The sequence below is a fragment of the Nerophis lumbriciformis genome, linkage group LG03 (genome assembly GCF_033978685.3).
Source record: "Nerophis lumbriciformis linkage group LG03, RoL_Nlum_v2.1, whole genome shotgun sequence".
Lineage (NCBI taxonomy): Eukaryota > Metazoa > Chordata > Actinopteri > Syngnathiformes > Syngnathidae > Nerophis > Nerophis lumbriciformis.
In genome coordinates, this window is record NC_084550.2 from 42,210,001 (window position 1) to 42,229,309 (window position 19,309).

At 40.8% G+C, this 19,309-nt stretch overlaps 1 protein-coding gene across 2 annotated transcripts in view; it reads left to right on the forward strand.

The window, feature by feature from the left end:
• The window catches only part of soat2 (sterol O-acyltransferase 2), a 127,116-nt gene that overhangs the window by 73,989 nt on the left and 33,818 nt on the right, over positions 1-19,309 (forward strand). For both annotated transcript variants that reach the window (XM_061937765.1, XM_061937766.2), the window contains exons 10-12: positions 537-582; positions 665-794; positions 9,347-9,444. In XM_061937765.1, the coding sequence (XP_061793749.1) occupies positions 537-582; positions 665-794; positions 9,347-9,444 (274 nt within the window). The remainder of the gene's footprint in view (positions 1-536; positions 583-664; positions 795-9,346; positions 9,445-19,309) is intronic.

Genomic DNA, 19,309 nt, shown 5'->3' on the forward strand with positions numbered 1-19,309 from the left:
GATTGTGCAAAGTCCTTGTGTGCTTTTCAGCAATTGTCTTTTTCCTCGATCGAGCACATGAATGGTTTCCCTTCAGAGTCGTCTGTCTTGCTCTCGCTCTCCTCCTTCCCGACTGCTGCCTTTAACAGAGCGACAGGTAATCAGACAAACACTCTCAGCTGTGTCATCTACGCACCTGTCGCTCATCTCGAAGCCGGTCCTGGCACACCCCGCTTCGCTGCAGGTCTGCAGGCCACGCCACCCCCCCCCCCCCCCCCCCCACACAATAATTATTATAGATGTGTGCTGCTAATTCAACAACATCGCACACAGGTTTAAAAAATTAGTGTTTCCATGGGCACATCATTCCAGTAGTAAACGCAAAAACTTCATTTACTAAGGCGACCTCCACCACTTTTGTACACAGTCTTAGTAGATCACATGCCCAATGTTATAGTTTGCACAAGTTATTTAGCGCCTGGTTTCATAGATTGTGCCCTTTGGTGTGTTTTAATCCAACTCTTTATCTTTGTTTGCATGTCTGTGTTTCCTCACAGGAACACGCACATACGGTGGAAGTACGTCGCCGTGACTCTGACCATGGTGAGATGCCTTCAATAGCTCGGTGTTTCACTTTCGCTTTTGTGTAATTGCATCCATTCTTTATCCTGGCTGCTATGTGCAGATCTTTGGCTGCCTCTTTTATGGCTACTTCATCCTGGTGCGCCTCTGTGTGCCAGTCTTCACATCTGACACCAACCAGCCTTTCAGCAAGCGAGCCATGGTTCTCACAGTCTTCCATTCAATACTACCAGGTACTTTTTTTTATCAATATCATTATTAGTACCAAATGGCCTAATAGTATTGCACACACAGCTTTGTGTGGCCCTAAACAAGAATGTGTTTGTGGCCCCAATTTTGGTCTTTAATATTACAAACCCTGTTTCCATATGAGTTGGGAAATTGTGTTTGATGTAAATATAAACGGAAGACAATGATTTGCAAATCATTTTCAACCCATATTCAATTAAATGCACTACAAAGACAAGATATTTGATGTTCAAACTCATAAACTTTATTTTTTTTGCAAATAATAATTAACTTAGAATTTCATGGCTGCAACACATGCCAAAGTAGTTGGGAAAGGGCATGTTCACCACTGTGTTACATGGCCTTTCCTTTTAACAACACTCAGTAAACGTTTGGGAACTGAGGAGACACATTTTTTAAGCTTCTCAGGTGGAATTCTTTCCCATTCTTGCTGGATGTACAGCTTAAGTTGTTCAACAGTCCGGGGGTCTCCGTTGTGGTATTTTAGACTTCATAATGCGCCACACATTTTCATTGGGAGACAGGTCTGGACTACAGGCAGGCCAGTCTAGTACCCACACTCTTTTACTATGAAGCCACGTTGATGTAACACGTGGCTTGGCATTGTCTTGCTGAAATAAGCAGGGGTGTCCATGGTAACATTGCTTGGATGGCAACATATGTTGCTCCAAAACCTGTATGTACCTTTCAGCATTAATGGCGCCTTCACAGATGTGTAAGTTACCCATGTCTTGGGCACTAATACACCCCCATACCATCACAGATGCTGGCTTTTCAACTTTGCGCCTATAACAATCCTGATGGTTCTTTTCCTCTTTGGTCCGGAGGACACGACGTCCACAGTTTCCAAAAACAATTTGAAATATGGACTCGTCAGACCACAGAACACTTTTCCACTTTGTATCAGTCCATCTTAGATGAGCTCAGGCCCAGCGAAGCCGACGGTGTTTCTGGGTGTTGTTGGTAAACGGTTTTCGCCTTGCATAGGAGAGTTTTAACTTGCACTTACAGATGTAGCGACCAACTGTAGTTACTGACAGTGGGTTTCTGAAGTGTTCCTGAGCCCATGTGGTGATATCCTTCACACACTGATGTCGTTTGTTGATGCAGTACAGCCTGAGAGATCGAAGGTCACGGGCTTAGCTGCTTACGTGCAGTGATTTCTCCAGATTCTCTGAACCCTTTGATGATATTACGGACCGTAGATGGTGAAATCCCTAAATTCCTTCCAATAGCTGTTTGAGAAAGGTTTTTCTTGAACTGTTCAACAATTTGCTCACGCATTTGTTGACAAAGTGGTGACCCTCACCCCATCCTTGTTTGTGAATGACTGAGCATTTCATGGAATCTACTTTTATACCCAATCATGGCACCCACCTGTTCCCAATTTGCCTGTTCACCTGTGGGATGTTCCAAATAAGTGTTTGATGAGCATTCCTCAACTTTATCAGTATTTATTGCCACCTTTCCCAACTTCTTTGTTACGTGTTGCTGGCATCAAATTCTAAAGTTAATGATTATTTGCAACAAAAAAAAATGTTTATCAGTTTGAACGTCAAATATGGTGTGTTGTAGCAAATTCAATTGAATATGGGTTGAAAATTATTTGCAAATAGTTGTTATCCGTTTATATTTACATGTAACACAATTTCCCAACTCATATGGAAATGGGGTTGTCTTATTCATTAGACTCAGAATACGAATCTGGTACTTTTGTTTCTGGCGCCAAACAAATCCCACCGATTCACATAAAATCCAAATGTTGCTGTAACTAGTAAGAATGTACCTTAAAGTAGTCAGATTGAGAGTTTTATAATCATACAACTTGTCATTATTCATCTAAATCAATGGTTCACAAATGTTTTCACCAAGTACCACTTGGCTCTCAAGAACCACCATAATGACCAACTTTAGAATACAGTAGCATAGTCGGCCTAAGTATTCATTAAAAACAAGTACCGTATTTTTCGGACTATAAGTCGCAGTTCTTTTCGTAGTTTGGCCTGGCTCCAGTGCGACTTATATCTGTTTTTTTCCTTCTTTGTTATGCATTTTCGGCAGGTGCGACTTATACTCCGGTGCGACTTATACTCCGAAAAATAAGGTATATCTATTATTTTTTGCCACTGTAACATTACACACAGTTTTAACCGTAAGACTGTGTTTGAATATAGACAAATAGAACACTGTAATTTAATACAAGTGATTATTTGGCGTACCATTAGTAGTACACGTACCACGGTTTGAGAATCCCTGATCTGAATCATTTAGCTCATTTTTTAACGGTCTGCGGCATAATTGTTAGCGTTCTAATATTAGCATGATAGCTTTTTTTTTTTTTTTCGCAAATTTTGCAAATATGCGCCTCAGTCAAATATTTTGTTACTTGACAAATGCTACCTGTTAGCATACTAACGTTAGGAGGCTAGCTTCTTTGGCTAATTTTAGAGGCATGCCTCAGTGTCAAATATTTTGTCGCATGACGAATACTACCTGTTAGCATGCTAATGTTAGTAGATTAGCTTCTTTAGCCAATTTGAGTCATACTTTGGTACTTGATGTATGCTAACGTTACCATAGACATTACCCTAGACACAGGTATACATTGCAGAATAATATATTTTGGGACTTGACACATGCTACAGTTTGTATTTTAGCATGCTAACATTAGCATGCTAGCTTTTTAGGCTAATTTTAGGCTAATTCAACCTCAGTGTCATATGTTTTGGTATTTCACTAACTGTAAGCATGCTATTGTTAACATGTCAGCACAGTACTGTTAGCAACGCTAGCTTGTTTAGCTCATTTTGCTCATATTTTTTGTTACTTGACGCTATCTGGCAAGTGGGCTAACTGTTAGCATTTCAGTTTGGCTTTGGCTCTTCAGCATTTACACAACATCTTCGCCAAAATTGCATTTTGTAGTACTTTGAAAAAACTCTCTATAGTGTACTTGTTTTGAAGGTAAAAACTACAAAAACGGCCCCCGCCTCTTTTGATTTGTCAGTGAAAACAGTTTGGGCAACCCTGATCTAAATATATCAAGTTTCCCTTTACTTCATAGTGTAACGCAGAGATTAGCTGATTGATGTAGGATGATCATGAGTGAATTATCATAATAACTCATCATTATTATGATTCACTGGGGGATAAGTCTCCCCTGTCTTTAAAAACTAGTGACGCCTCTGTTTGGAATCAAGGTTCTTTGAACGCACCACAGTCATGTGATATGAGATGCAAAAGTAAAACATTAAATATAACTTTGTCCAATGCTGCCACAAATATATTTATCATATTTCTACCTTTATTCTATCACTTCATCCTGGTTCCCAAATGTTGACGCTGTGTGTGAATGCATGATTGTGAGCTTTGATGACTTTATGATGTCTGTGTTGAGTAAACAGTGACATGTTTCATGCTGCTACCAGAAGGAATGAACCATTTTGTATTTTTGCAAAGGAGTGTAGATTGTGTTACACATTCCTCATTTGATTCAAATATCCTAACTATTAAACTTTTACAGAAGGTTTAATTGTATTTTAACTTTTATGATGTCATACTTTATAGGTGGAAAAATCTAATTTAAGAAAAAATGGTTGTGGCCCTAAACAACCGCATGTGTGTTTATGCGACAGGGTCGCCCTGTTCGCACGCACGCACACACACACACACACACGCGCAAAAACACACACACATTTTTGTATTTGCTACCTTCTTGAGACCTCCGAAAAATGCCTACCTCTTAAGGACCACCCTTTCTAGATATATAAAGATGTGTATTTACAACATTAATAATATATACATACTATGCAAATATAAAAAAGCTTGTTGTGAAAAATGAGTTGGAATTTCACAAGAAAAGGATCACAATTTCACAAGAAAAACTTGGAATTTTAGCAGTATTATGATAAAAGTTGTAACTTTACTCAACGGAAGTCAACATTTTACAAGAAAAACTGAACATTTGTGCGACATTGTAATAAAAGTGGTTTCATGGTGGCAGAGGGGTTAGTGCATCTGCCTCACAATACGAAGGTCCTGAGTAGTCTTGGGTTCAATCCCGGGCTCGGGATCTTTCTGTGTGGAGTTTGCATGTTCTCCCCGTGACTGCGTGGGTTCCCTCCGGGTACTCCGGCTTCCTCCCACTTCCAAAGACATGCACCTGGGGATAAGTTGATTGGCAACACTAAATTGGCCCTAGTGTGTGGATGTGAGTGTGAATGTTGTCTGTCTATCTGTGTTGGCCCTGCGATGAGGTGGCGACTTGTCCAGGGTGTACCCCGCCTTCCGCCCGATTGTAGCTGAGATAGGCTCCAGCGTCCCCCGCGACCCCAAAGGGATAAGCGGTAGAAAATGGATGGATGGATGTAATAAAAGTTGGAATTATACTCTTACAGTCACAATTTTACAAGAAAGCTTAACATTTTGGCAATATTATAATAATAATCGGAATTTTACTTGGCAAAATTATGACAGAAGTCATAATTTTACTCCAGAAATTTCACCGTTTTTCAAGAACAACAAACAAATTGGCAATATTGTGATCAAAGTCCGAATTTTCTATTACAAATGTCACCATTTTGCATTAAAAAGTAACAATTTTACATTAAAAAAAGTAATAATTTTACGAGAAAATATTGCAATATTACAGAAACAGAAAGATATGAGAAATTGTTCCCAATTTTATAAGAAAAAAGTCGACACATTGTGAGAAAAAGACTGTTTTTAGTTCTTTTTTTTTTCTTTTTTTTTGTAATTGTTTTTTAATCTTAACTATTTACTTCAAGTTATTACAGTATGTCTCTATATACATTTTTATCTAATTTAATTTATAAATTTTGGCTAAAGCGGCACATTTCAATTTCTTACACAAACTTGTTATTTCATATGTTGACCACAGGGGGAGCACTTTTAAAACCGACACACAGTCAATTTGAAAAATCCCTCCTTTTTGGGACCACCCTCTTTTTGATAGATTTCACCACCAGGGGTGCAAATGAGACATTCTCTATTAGATGCAATGTTATTGGGACCATGATTTATGTCATCACTTGTTCACACCTCCTCATATGGAAGCTACTTTTCCTTGTTGATGTCTCAAGAAGGGTAGAAATACAAGTACACACACAGACACACACACACACACACACACACACACACACACACACACACACACACACACACACACACACACACACACACACTAATCTAAGAAGGAAGTTCATCTATGAATGCAACAACGATAACAACTTCTCTGTTATCGCTTATCTATGTAAGTCAGTCAATGTTTAACTGGCGACTGGGAGTCATTTTAAAGTTATGCAAGTAGATAAGGTAAACAAATAACCAAAAAGGTTATTATAGAGCATCTTCTAATACTGTTCACTGTATGTACAACGAGGAGAGAAGCTCCACATACTATAATTATAGTATTTTTCTCTTAGTATGATCAGTAATTCTACAAAAATCCCTTTAATACAAAACCCAAAAGCAGTGAAGTTGGCACGTTGTGTAAATGGTAAATAAAAAGAGAATACAATGATTTGCAAATCCTTTTCAACTTATATTCAATTGAATAGACTGCAAAGACAAGATATTTAATGTTCACACTGAGAAACTTAATGTTTTTTTTGCAAATAATCATGAACTTAGAATTTAATGGCAGTAACACATTGCAAAAAAGTTGTCACAGGGGCATTTTTACCACTGTGTTACATGGCCTTTCCTTTTAACAACACTCCATAAACCTTTGGGAACTGAGGAGACACATTTTTGAAGTGGAATTATTTCCCATTCTTGCTTGATGTACAGCTTAAGTTGTTCTACAGTCTCCCTTCTGCTATTTTAGGCTTCATAAAGCACCGCACATTTTCAATGGGAGACAGGTCTGGACTACAGGCAGGCCAGTCTAGTACCCGCACTCTTTTACTATGAAGCCACACTGTTGTAACACGCTCAGAAAGGGGCTGAAATAAGCAGGGGCGTCCATGGTAACGTTGCTTGGGTGGCAACATATGTTGCTCCAAAACCTGTATGTACCTTTCAGCATTAATGGTGCCTTCACAGATGTGTAAGTTACCCATGCCTTGGGCACTAATACACCCCCATACCATCACAGATGCTGACTTCTCAACTTTGCACGTAGAACAGTCCGGATGGTTTTTTCCTCTTTCATCTACAGTTTCCAAAACTCCTCAGACCACAGAACACTTTTCGACTTTGCATCAGTCAATTTTAGATGAGCTAGGGCCCAGAGAAGCGTTTCTGGGTGTTGTTGATAAATGGCTTTGGCTTTGCATAGTAGAGTTTTAACTTGCACTTACAGATGTAGCGACCAACTGTGGTTACTGACAGTGGTTTTCTGAAGTGTTCCCGAGCCCATGTGGTGATATCCTTTACACACTGATATCGCTTTTTGATGCAGTACCGCCTGAGGGATAGAAGGTCCGTAATATCATCGCTTACGTGCAGTGATTTCTCCAGATTCTCTGAACCTTTTGATGATATTACGGACCGTAGATGGTGAAATCTCTAAATTCCTTGCAATAGCTGGTTGAGAAAAGTTTTTCTTAAACTGTTCAACAATTTGCTCACGCATTTGTTGACAAAGTGGTGACCCACGCCCCATCATTGTTTGTGAATGACTGGAATTGCATGGAAGCTGCTTTTATACCCAATCATGGCACCCACCTGTTCCCAATTAGCCTGTTCACCTGTGGGATGTTCCAAATAAGTGTTTGATGAGCATTCCTCAACTTTCACAGTCTTTTTTTGCCACTTGTGCCAGCTTTTTTGAAACATGTTGAAGGCATCAAATTCTAAATGAGACATTATATTACCAAAAGTATTTGGCCACCCATCCAAATGATGAGAATCAGGTGTCACTTGGCCCGGCTACAGGTGTATAAAATCAAGCACTTAGGCATGGAGACTGTTTCTACAAACATTTGTGAAAGAATGGGCCGCTCTCAGTGATTTCCAGCGTGGAACTGTCATAGGATGCCACCTGTGCAACAAATCCAATCATGCAATTTCCTCACTCCTAAATATTCCAAAGTCAACTGTTGGCTTTATTATAAGAAAATGAAAGAGTTTGGGAACAACAGCAACTCAGCCACAAAGCGGTAGGCCACATAAACTGACTGCATTGTGCCGAGTGTGAAATTTGGTGGAGGAGGAATTATGGTTTGGGGTTGTTTTTCAGGAGTTGGGCTTTGACCCTTAGTACCAGTGAAAGGAACTTTGAATGCTCCAGGATACCAAAACATTTTGGACAATTCCATGCTCCCAACTTTGTGGGAACAGTTTGGAGTGGGCCCTTTCCTCTTCCAACATGACTGTGCACCAGTGCACAAAGCAAGGTCCATAAAGACATGGATGGCAGAGCCTGGTGTGGATGAACTTGACTGGCCTGCACAGAGTCCTGACATGAACCCAATAGAACAGCTTTGGGATGAATTAGAACGGAGTGCAAGAGGTCGCCGACTTTCTGCACAGAGCTGCTACAAAAGCTCCAAACTTCATGTGACCTTGCAATTAACCCACGTTCAGTACGCAGAGCGCTTTATGGAATGGGCCGAGCAGCTGCATCTAAGGCATACATCACCAAGTCCAATGCAAAGCGTGGGATGCAGTGGTGTAAAGCACGTCGCCACTGGACTCTAGAGCAGTGGAGACGCCTTCTCTGGAGTGATGAATCACACTTTTCCATCTGGCAATCTGATGGACCAGTCTGGGTTTGAAGGTTTCCAGGGGAACGCTACATTTGCACTGCATTGTGCCAAGTGTGAAATTTGGTGGAGGAGGAATTATGGTGGGGGGTTCTTTTTCAGGAGTTGGGCTTGGCCCCTTAGTTCCAGTGAAAGGAACTTTGATTTCTCCAGGAAACATAAACATTTTGGACAATTCCATGCTTCCAACCTGACTGTGCACAAAGCAAGGTCCATAAAGACATGGATGAAAGAGTCTGGTGTGGATGAACTTGACTGGCCTGCACAGAGCCCTGACCTGAACCTGATAGAACACCTTTGGGATGAATATAACGGAGACTGAGAGCCAGGCCTTCTCCACCAACATCAGTGTGTGACCTCACCAATGCGCTTTTGGAAGAATAGTCGAAAATCCCTACAAAGACACTCCGAAACCTTGTGGACAGCCTTCCCAGAAGAGTTGAAGCTGTAATAGCTGCAAAAGGTGGACCGACATCATATTGAACCCTATGGGTTAAGAATGGGATGGCACTTCAAGTTCATATGTGAGTCAAGTCAGGTGGCCAAATACTTTTGGCAATAAAGTGTATTTGCAAAAAACTAACAAAGTTAACCAGTTGGAACGTTAAGTATCTTGTCTTTGCAGTCTATTCAACTGAATATAGGTTAAAAAGGATTTGCAAATCATTGTATTCTGTTTTTATTTACCGCCAACTTCACTGCTTTTGGGTTTTGTAAAACAAACCAACACATCTGTCGTTGGCAAAGATAATAATGATCATAATAATGATAACATTAATAATTTGATGTCATTCCACACCTGTCAGGTATCATGCTGCTGCTCTTGTGCTTCTTCGCCTTCCTCCACTGCTGGCTCAACCTCTTCGGGGAGCTTCTTCGCTTCGCTGACAGAATGTTCTACAAGGTGAGAACTTTTCGGACATCTTGATCCCGCATCAGAAACGACATCTGTCAATCTGGCTTAGAAATGCGCAGACGGCTTTTGATTTTGAACAGTAAGCGGCCTTATTGGAAGATAGAGTAGTGTTCCCCACGGAGCGCCACAAGTAATTGTGGACTGCCACCAATATAGATGTGCCTGTACGCACATCATTTATAAAACTGTGCGAAAATCGAATCGCTATTCTTATCCATCCATCCATCCATTTTTTTTTTTGGGGGGGGGTGCTAGAGCCTATCTCAGCTACAAGTCACCAGGTGGGAGGGGTCTATCCCCAAGTGCATGTATTTGGAGGTGGGAGGGGCCTATCCCCAGGTGCATGTCTTTGGAAGTGGGAGGGGCCTATCCCCAAGTGCATGTCTTTGGAGGTGGGAAGGGCCTATCCTCAAGTGCATGTCTTTGGAGGTGGGCGTAAGCTGGAGTACCCGGAGGGAACCCACGCAGTCACGGGGGAGAACATGCAAACTCCACACAGAAAGATCCTGAGCGCAGGATCGAACCCAGGACCTTCGTATTGTGAGGCAGACGCACTAACCCTTCTTCCACCTCATCCCAAATCTAAATCGGTTCAAAATTTTCAAAAATTTGATTACCAAAAAAAACAAACATTTATTTTTTATAACAATCTATTTTTTTTTTATATTTTTTTTTATTTTAACGTGGGGAGACTGGTGCACAGACAGTCACCACACGATCCTTGACAGAACCGGGTCAGGGTCCAGTGGCATGGAGTCCCAGACGACCGGGGACCCTTTTCTGCTGCAGCCTTCTTCCGCCATCGCAGCCGTTGTGGTAGTTCTTAAATCTACCGTCTTCCGCCTGCTTCGCCGTTGAGGTCTTTACCATATCCCTGGCTAGGGGGCAGTCAGGTACTAGGCCTTTGCCAAGGGCCACTTGGGGTAACAGGAGTAAAGGGGTTAACCTCGTAGTGCCCCAAGACACCATAGAGGAGCCTCCACTGCCGGATGCACTTTAACGTCATGCCCAGGACAAATGTTTTTATACCATCTCCATGCAACCAGAAGGCCTTTTCTAACCTGTTACCTGCTTTGAAAAGGTTTCATTATGGGCCTGCTGCAATGCAAGCGCCCATTCACCGCTGCTAACATTGAAGTGCTAACCTTTTTAGCTAATTTGACACTTTGTTACTCTAATTCCCGGTGTGCAGACGATTATGGGAGATGTAGTTTATTTTCAGACCCACTAAAGCGCCAGAAAAAAACTACCCTCACCAAGTTTTTGTCATGACGTCATGGCAATATTGTGAATACTTTGAAACAGCAATACCGCAGTGTCTATGTGACTGTTACTTCCCTATAATACACATATCACATACTCTACAAGGTCTGCTCTCACTGGGATGCCGACTAATGGAGTGTCCATATCTTCCCATTTCAATGAATAAGTGTTAATAATCCTCACACAAGTGCCACAAACAAGTCTCGCCCTCTATGGTATAAGTTGGATGTCAAAGTTGACCAACTTCTCAGTTTATGAACACAACCTTCCAGGTGAGAGGCGTGATTTATAATCTAGAATTATTTTTTACCAACTCAGAGACTGACTCAATATGTCAATTCTTATTCATCCCGAATCTAAATCGATTCATAACCTCAATGATGGACACTTTTGACCTTCCTCCCTCCTCAAGGACACCTGGAGTCGAACTTTTGCTTGCATGCAGATCGGCCTCATCACACCCAAGGCAATGGGCACATACACACACACACACCCTCCCCCACCCCACGCCTTTACCACTGCTTGTTTCCCCTCGGGGTGATGGTCGGCTGGAAGCACTTCATAGCAGCAGTCGACCTCCAGGGTCCGAACTCCCCGCCGCTCAGTTGCGAGTTGTCGTGATTAAATGTAATGTGTGCATCGGATGGAGTTTTTTTCCCACTCAGACTAGGCTCCCTTAGGAGCCCAGTCTAGATTGTATTTTTTTACTCATCTTTTTCCCCAGCGTTTTACCTTTTTCTTATCTTTTACGGGGCGCCTTTGGCGACCCATCAGCGTTCCTGTTCTGTAACCCTGTACACTGTTTGTTTGTCTAATCTTGAACGGGTTTGTGCTGAAAACATAGTTCAGTTGTACTTGTGCAATGACAATAAAGTCCTATCCTATCCGATATCCTATCCATCCATAATTTTCAAAACTCGATTACCAAAAAAAAACAAAAAATGTTTTAAATAAAAATCTAATTTTAAAACAATGTTTTTATACCATCTCCTTGCAACCTGTAACCTGCTTTGAAAAGGTTTCATTATGGGCCTGCTGCAATGCAAGCGCGCATTCACTGCTGCTAACATTAAAGTGCTAACTTGTTTAGCTAATTTGACATTTTTTTACTCTAGTTCCTTAGAGTCATATAACTTGGTATGTGACACAAGATACCTGCTAGCATGCTAACATTAGCTTGCTAACATGCTAACATTAGCTTGCTCACTTTTTGAGTTAGTTTTGCAACCGTTTAGACCAGAGTCATATAACTTGGTTTGTGGCATTTGTTAACTATTAGCATGCAAACAATAGCAGGCTGGTAAGCTAACTTAAGCATGCTAACTTTTTCCATCTAATTTTGCACTTTTTTTCCTCCATTTTCGCAGCCATACACTTTTGAGTCATATAATTGGGTATATAAAACATGCTAACATTTGCACACATGCTAAATGTTAGCATTTTAATGTAAGCATGCTAACGTTTTAGGCGAGCTGTGTTTCTTTTGATTGATTGAAGCTTTTATTAGTAGATTGTACAGTACAGTACATATTATGTACAATTGACCACTAAATGGTTACACCCGAATAAGTTTTTCAACTTGTTTAAGTCGGGATCCACGTTAATCAATTCATGTAGCAAATTTTTTACAGTTACACTTAAAAACTCTCGGATTCAGACACTCGGCAACATCTTAAAATTACGGCGGCTTCCGACGACCCCCGGTCAGAGTCCAAGGCACAGATAGCAGGCCCATCAAAATTTCCGCGGGAATTTTTAGTTATAAATACTATACTAAATAATACATTGCGAGAATCGTTTTTTTTTTTCTATTCAAAAATCGTGTTAATCGAGAATCAATTCTGAATCGAAACGTCACGCCAGAAATCGGAATCGGATTGAACCTTTAGGTGCCAAAAGATTCACACCCTTGGTGGATTCCATCATAAAACTTTGTATATGCACAATCCTACGTACTGTGCATATGCATAAGCTAAAAAATATTCAGCTCTATGAAAGCGTGCTGCACATACTCTCACACTTAATACAAAATTTATAACAAGCCTTATTATAAATCCGACCATCAGTAAATCGTGCACAGAATAGGTCCGCCAAGGTCTCTCCTCCTCATCAATAAATGGTCAATGCTAAATAGCGCATGAATATGGTGATTATTTGACTTTTTGACTCGGGTGCCACATGGGACTAAGACTATTTGGCGCAAATGATGCCTTTTCTCTGATCTATGATCGTGTGTACAGGATTAAGGAATGTGTGATTTACAATATCAGGAAATAGTTTGTTTCACAGTAATCAAATCAAGCAATAACTGAAAGACCATGACCACTCTACAATATGAAGTATAGAGGGTAAAACATTAAATATTAAGAGCAGATGAAAGTTTGACTCCTACCTTGTTTATTTCCCTGACGACCTCAATGTTTTGTAATCAATCAGAAATATCAAACAGACAAAATGCGCAAAACACCGGGAAACGCGTAGAGAGAGTGTTTTACATATTAAGGTACCCATCATGCGTTGTAGTGGCGTGAGATGGGTGTACTTACATGTTTACAGGTGAAACTATCATTGTGCAAAAGTTTGTTTATTCCAGCAATCAGATTTATAAGGTGAAACTAACATATGACATAGACTCATAACATGCAATTGAAGATATTATTTTTATAGCATATCTTGTTTACCACTTAGCAATACTGCTACATGATACTTAGTGTTTCACTAAAGCTGGATCTGTTTAGCACTCAGCTTCTAAAACTTGTATTTTATCCTCCTTATATTCAGGCTCAGAAATATAAGGATCATCATTTGTCCTAAAGTAGTCTTTGTTGTCTCCCATGAAATCGGCATGATTAGTAGTCTTGTTGTTGTTGTTGTTGACGGGTTGTGATGTGTCGGTAAAATTAATACACCGCCGCATGTTTAAATTGACAAAAATAATGTATTTCAAGCCTTTTTGTGATATAATTTTGATGATCATGGTTTACACTTTTTGAAAACCTTGAATTGGGAACGCCTCGGGACCTTGACAACGTGGCTGGGGAGAGGGAAGTCTGGGCGTCTCTGCTTAGGCTGTTGCCCCCGCGACTCAACCTCAGATAAGTGTACGAAGATGGATGGATGAATAGATGGAATTGAAAATTCCAGAAAATTTCGGGTTTTTAAAAACTGTAAACTATGATAATCAAAATTATAACAAATAAAATAGCCCGAAATATTTCACTTTGTATGTAATGAGTTTACATCACATGTTAGTTTCACATTTGAAGTTGAATTGCTGACATGGCACAATGTTCAAATTTTTTGAGTTTCACCTGTACAGTGTTTGGACGTTTTTTTTTATAATGTCCTCAAGGTTCAATGCAACGGGTGACTTGATGTGTTGTTGTTTTTTACCGAACACCACGGATATGAAAGGTTGTTTGAATCGTTGCATTTAAATATTAGACATTATTGTTATGTAGTTGATAAAGTATTACTCATGTAAAAAATTAAAATTCAGGGACGCTGGCAGTTTAGATACCCCCGATTTAAAGGGGACCTACATTTTTGGGGGGGTTTCTTTTTATCATTCACAATGCTTACGAAAGACAAGAACACATATGTTTTTCTTTTTTTATGTATTCTAACTCGTAAATAAACGTTAGCAAATGCTCCAAAAAACCTCCAAAAAACCAAGTTTGCTCATTTTAAACATACGGCGGCGTATTCATTTCACAGACGCATCACAACGTTTGTTATTTCCTTCAACTACAACAACCGCTACCACTCATGGCAGATTCATGAGAGACAACAAAGACTATTTTGGGACAAATAATCATCCAGAACCTTGTTATTTTGAACCCGAACATAAGGAGGATGAGCTAGAAGTTTTACAAGCTGTTTGGAGGGCTTTATGGGCGTAAAATAATACTCCCATTAGCTGCATTGTTTACTTGCTGAATTTTACGAATTGGAATGCATTAAAAAAAAAAGTGTGTTCTTGTAATTGTGAATAATTGTGAATGATTGTGAAGAATTCGAGAACAAGTGCAGTTTTCCTCAAGAAAAATAGAGACGGTGACTCGAAAAAAGTAATTTTATGCTTATTACGTCGAGCACCGTAACAACATTATTTTTGGAGGGTTAAGTAACATGTCGTGGAGGGGGGCGTGGCCCGCGGGCCTGCAGCAAAGCGGGGTGTGCCAGGACCGGCTTCGAAATCAGCGACAGGTGATTAGATAACCAGGCCCTGGTGGGTCATCTACGCACGTTGCTGATTTCAAAGCCGGTCCTGGCACACCCCGCTTCGCTGCAGGCCCGCAGGCCACGCTCCCCTCCACAACATGTTACTTAACCCTCCAAAAATAATGTTGTTACGGTGCTCGACGTAATAAGCATAAAATGCCTTTTTTCGAGTCACCGTTTCTATTTTTCTTGAGGAGAACTGCACTTTTTCTCCAATTCTTCACAATCATTCACAATTATTCACAATCACATGAACACACGTTTTCAAGAAAAATAGAGACAGTGACTCGAAAAAGTAATGTTGTGCTTATTACGCCGAGCACCGTAACAACATTATTTTTGGAGGGTTAAGTAACATGTTGTGGAGGGGGGCGTGGCCCGCGGGCCTGCAGCAAAGCGGAGTGTGCCAGGACCGGCTTCGAAATAAGCGACAGGTGATTAGATAACCAGGCCCCGGTGAGCCTACGCACATGTCGCTGATTTCGAAGCCGGCCCTGGCACACCCCGCTTCGCTGCAGGCCCGCAGGCCCGCAGGCCACGCCCCCCTCCACAACATGTTACTTAACCCTCCAAAAATAATGTTGTTACGGTGCTCGACGTAATAAGCATACAATGACTTTTTTCGAGTCACCGTCTCTATTTTCCTTGAGGAGAACTGCACTTTTTCTCCAATTCTTCACAATCATTCACATGTATTCACAATCACAAGAACACACGTTTTCAAGAAAAATAGAGACGGTGACTCGAAAAAAGTAATTTTATGCTTATTACGTCGAGCACCGTTACAACATTATTTTTGGAGGGTTAAGTAGCATGTTGTGGAGGGGGGCGTGGCCTGCGGGCCTGCAGCGAAGCAGGGTATGCCAAGACAGGCTTCGAAAGGTGCGTAGATGGCTTGGTTATCTAATCACCTCTCGCTCTGTTAAAAGGCAGCAGCCGGGAAGAGAGTGGTTGGAGTCGGAGCGAAAGCGAGAGAAAAGACATTTGCTGAAAAGCCACAAAAAGACTGTACGTGGAGAAAATAAAACGTCATTGTGAATCTGACCTGGAATATCATGTCAATGTTTGGTGGTCCAAAGAACCCACTGGAGGGCAACCTCCACACATGTATACTGTGTTTTAAAAAAAAATCCAAAACAATCCATCCATTTTCTTCCGCTTATCCGAGGTCGGGTCGCGGGGGCAGCAGCCTAAGCAGGGAAGCCCAGACTGACTGGAGGGTTCGCTCGGTTTCATTCATTGCGCTAGAGAAAAAAAGTGACAGACGAAGAAAACGAAAAGGATTGCACGTATCCTTTGACTCACTGTGGTGTGTTTGTTTGTTAGCAACATACACTATATTGCCAAAAGTATTTGGCCACCCATCCAAATGATCAGAATCAGGTGTCCTAATCACTTGTGTATAGCACTTAGGCATGGAGACTGTTTCTACAAACATTGTGAAAGAATGAGCCGCTCTCAGGAGCTCAGTGATTTCCAGTGTGGAACTGTCATAGGATGCCACCTGAAATTTGGTGGAGGAGGAATTATGGTGTGGGGTTGTTTTTCAGGAGTTGGGCTTGGCCCCTTAGTTCCAGTGAAAGGAACTTTGAATTCTCCAGGATACCAAAACATTTTGGACAATTCCATGCTCCCAACCTTGTGGGAACAGTTTGGAGCGAGCCCCTTCCTCTTCCAACATGACTGTGCAAAGCAAGGTCCTTAAAGACATGGATGACAGAGTCTGGTGTGGACGAACTTGACTGGCCTGCACAGAGTCCTGACCTGAACCCGATAGAACACCTTTGGGATGAATTAGAACGGAGACTGACAGCCAGGCGTTCAGTCTGTAACCTCACCAATGCACTTTTGGAAGAATGGTTGAAAATCCCTATAAACACACTCCGCAACCTTGTGGACAGCCTTCCCAGAAGAGTTGAAGCTGTAATAGCTGCAAAAGGTGGACCGACATCATATTGAACCCTATGGGTTAGAAATGGGATGGCACTTCAAGTTCATATGTGAGTCAAGGCAGGTGGCAAAATACTTTTGGCAATATAGTGACTATATTGCCAAATATATTGCCATATATAAACAACAGCTATATTGCCAAATGTATTGCCATAAAGTCACGATACTGCCAAAAGTATTTGGCCACCGCTGCACAGTCATGTTGAAAGAGGAAGGGGCCCGCTCCAAACTGTTCCCACAAGGTTGGGAGCATGGAATTGTCCAAAATGTTTTGGTATCCTGGCGCATTCAAAGTTCCTTTCACTCGAACTAAGGGGCCGAGCCCAACTCCTGAAAAACAACCTCACACCATAATTCCTGCTCCACCAAATTTCACACTCTGCACAATGCAGTCCGAAATGTACCGTTCTCCTGGCAACCTCCAAACCCAGACTGGTCCATCAGATCGCCAGATGGAAAAGCGTGATTCATCACTCCAGAAAGGGCGTCTCCACTGCTTAGAGTCCAGTGGCGACGTGCTTTACACCACTGCATCCAACACTTTGCATTGGACTTGGTGATGTATGGCTTAGATGCAGCTGCTCGGCCATGGAAACCCATTCCATGAAGCTCTCTGCATACTGTACGTGGGCTAACTGGAAGGTCACATGAAGTTTGGAGCTCTGTAGCAACTGACTGTGCAGAAAGTATTTGCACTATGCGCTTCAGCATCCGCTGACCCCTCTCTGTCAGTTTACGTGGCCTACCACTTGGTGGCTGAGTTGCTGTTGTTCCCAAACTCTTCACTTTATTTTATAATAAAGGCGACAGTTGACTTTGAAATATTTAGGAGCGAGGACATTTCACGACTAGATTTGTTGCACAGGTGGGATCCTATGACAGTTCCACGCTGGAAATCACTGAGAGCGGCCCATTCTTTCACAAATGTTTGTAGAAACAGTCTCCATGCCTAAGTGCTTGATTTTATACACCTGTGGCCAGGCCAAGTGATTAGGACACCTGATTCTCATCATTTGGATGGGTGGTCAAATACTTTTGGCAATATAGCGTATTATTAGTGGACGTGTGATCAACTAAAACTGCGTGTGCAAGTGATAACTGATGCAAAAAGGGGTGCACACCACCTTATTTAAACAAGGGTTCAGCGTGTTCTACCTGCTGTCACCATGGAAATGCTCATTTACTGCACATTCATGTTTTACCTGGGGCGATTTGGTATGTTTTCAAACATGCAGCAGATAAATATAGTATGCACCACTTTTTATGGACATTTCAGAAGCAGTCCTGCGGTGCATCTACAATGGAAGCCACTTTTAATGGAAGCCATTAATGACTTTATATTACATATTAGTTTAACATTTGAAGTTAAACCATATCTTTTTAGCACATAGCAATACTGCTACATGATGCTTAGTGTTTCACTAAAGCTAGATCTGTTTAGCACACAGCCTCTAAAACGTGTATTTCATCCTCCTTATATTCAGGCTCAAAAATATAAGGTTGTGGATCATCATTTGTCTTAAAGTAATCTTTGTTGTCTCCCAAGTGTCGTTGTTGTTGAAGGGTGGTGATGCGTCTGTGAAATTAATACACCGCCGTATGTTTAAATTGACCACAATAAATAAATATGACATGTTGTATTGTGCCTGTTACTACATGACATACTGTATATACTTACACTGTGTATAAAACATTGTTGAATGTTAATTTTTTTTTGTTAAAATAAAGATAAATACTATACTTAAATATCTGCTTGATGTATGATTTCAAAACAGACTGTAAAATTGACAATAGATTTTACGGTTAAATTCCTGAGTTTTTTTTACCGTAAAATCAACTTTGGTACTTTCTTTTTTTTCCATATACAGTAAGACACTAAAACATTAAAAAACTAACAAAAAAAACATTAAAACAACAAGATTTTCAGGTAAAAAAATTAAATAAAAGGCAGCTCTGTTGCTTGAATTTTACCGCTAAAAACAGTGCTATTGTTTCTCCATTCCATTCCATTTATTCAATGTTTTTATATGCTGTAAAAAAAACACTGCTTTTACTGTAAATTCTGGTGACTGGGCTGCCAGTTAGCACATAGCAATATTGCTACATGATGCTTAATGTTTTACTAAAGCTGGATTTGTTTAGCACACAGCTTCTAAAACTTGTATTTCATCCTCCTTATATTCAGGCTCAAAAATATAAGGTTGTGGTTGTCCTAAAGTAATCTTTGTTATCTCCCAAGTGTCGTTGTTGTTGAAAGGTTGTGATGCGTCTGTGAAATTAATACACTATTGACAAAAATAAATACATATGACATGTTGTAATGTTACTAGATGACATACTGTATATACTTAAGGTGTGTATAAAACATTGTTGAATTTTTTATTCTCTCACTGTGCCACACTTGAAAAAATATGTC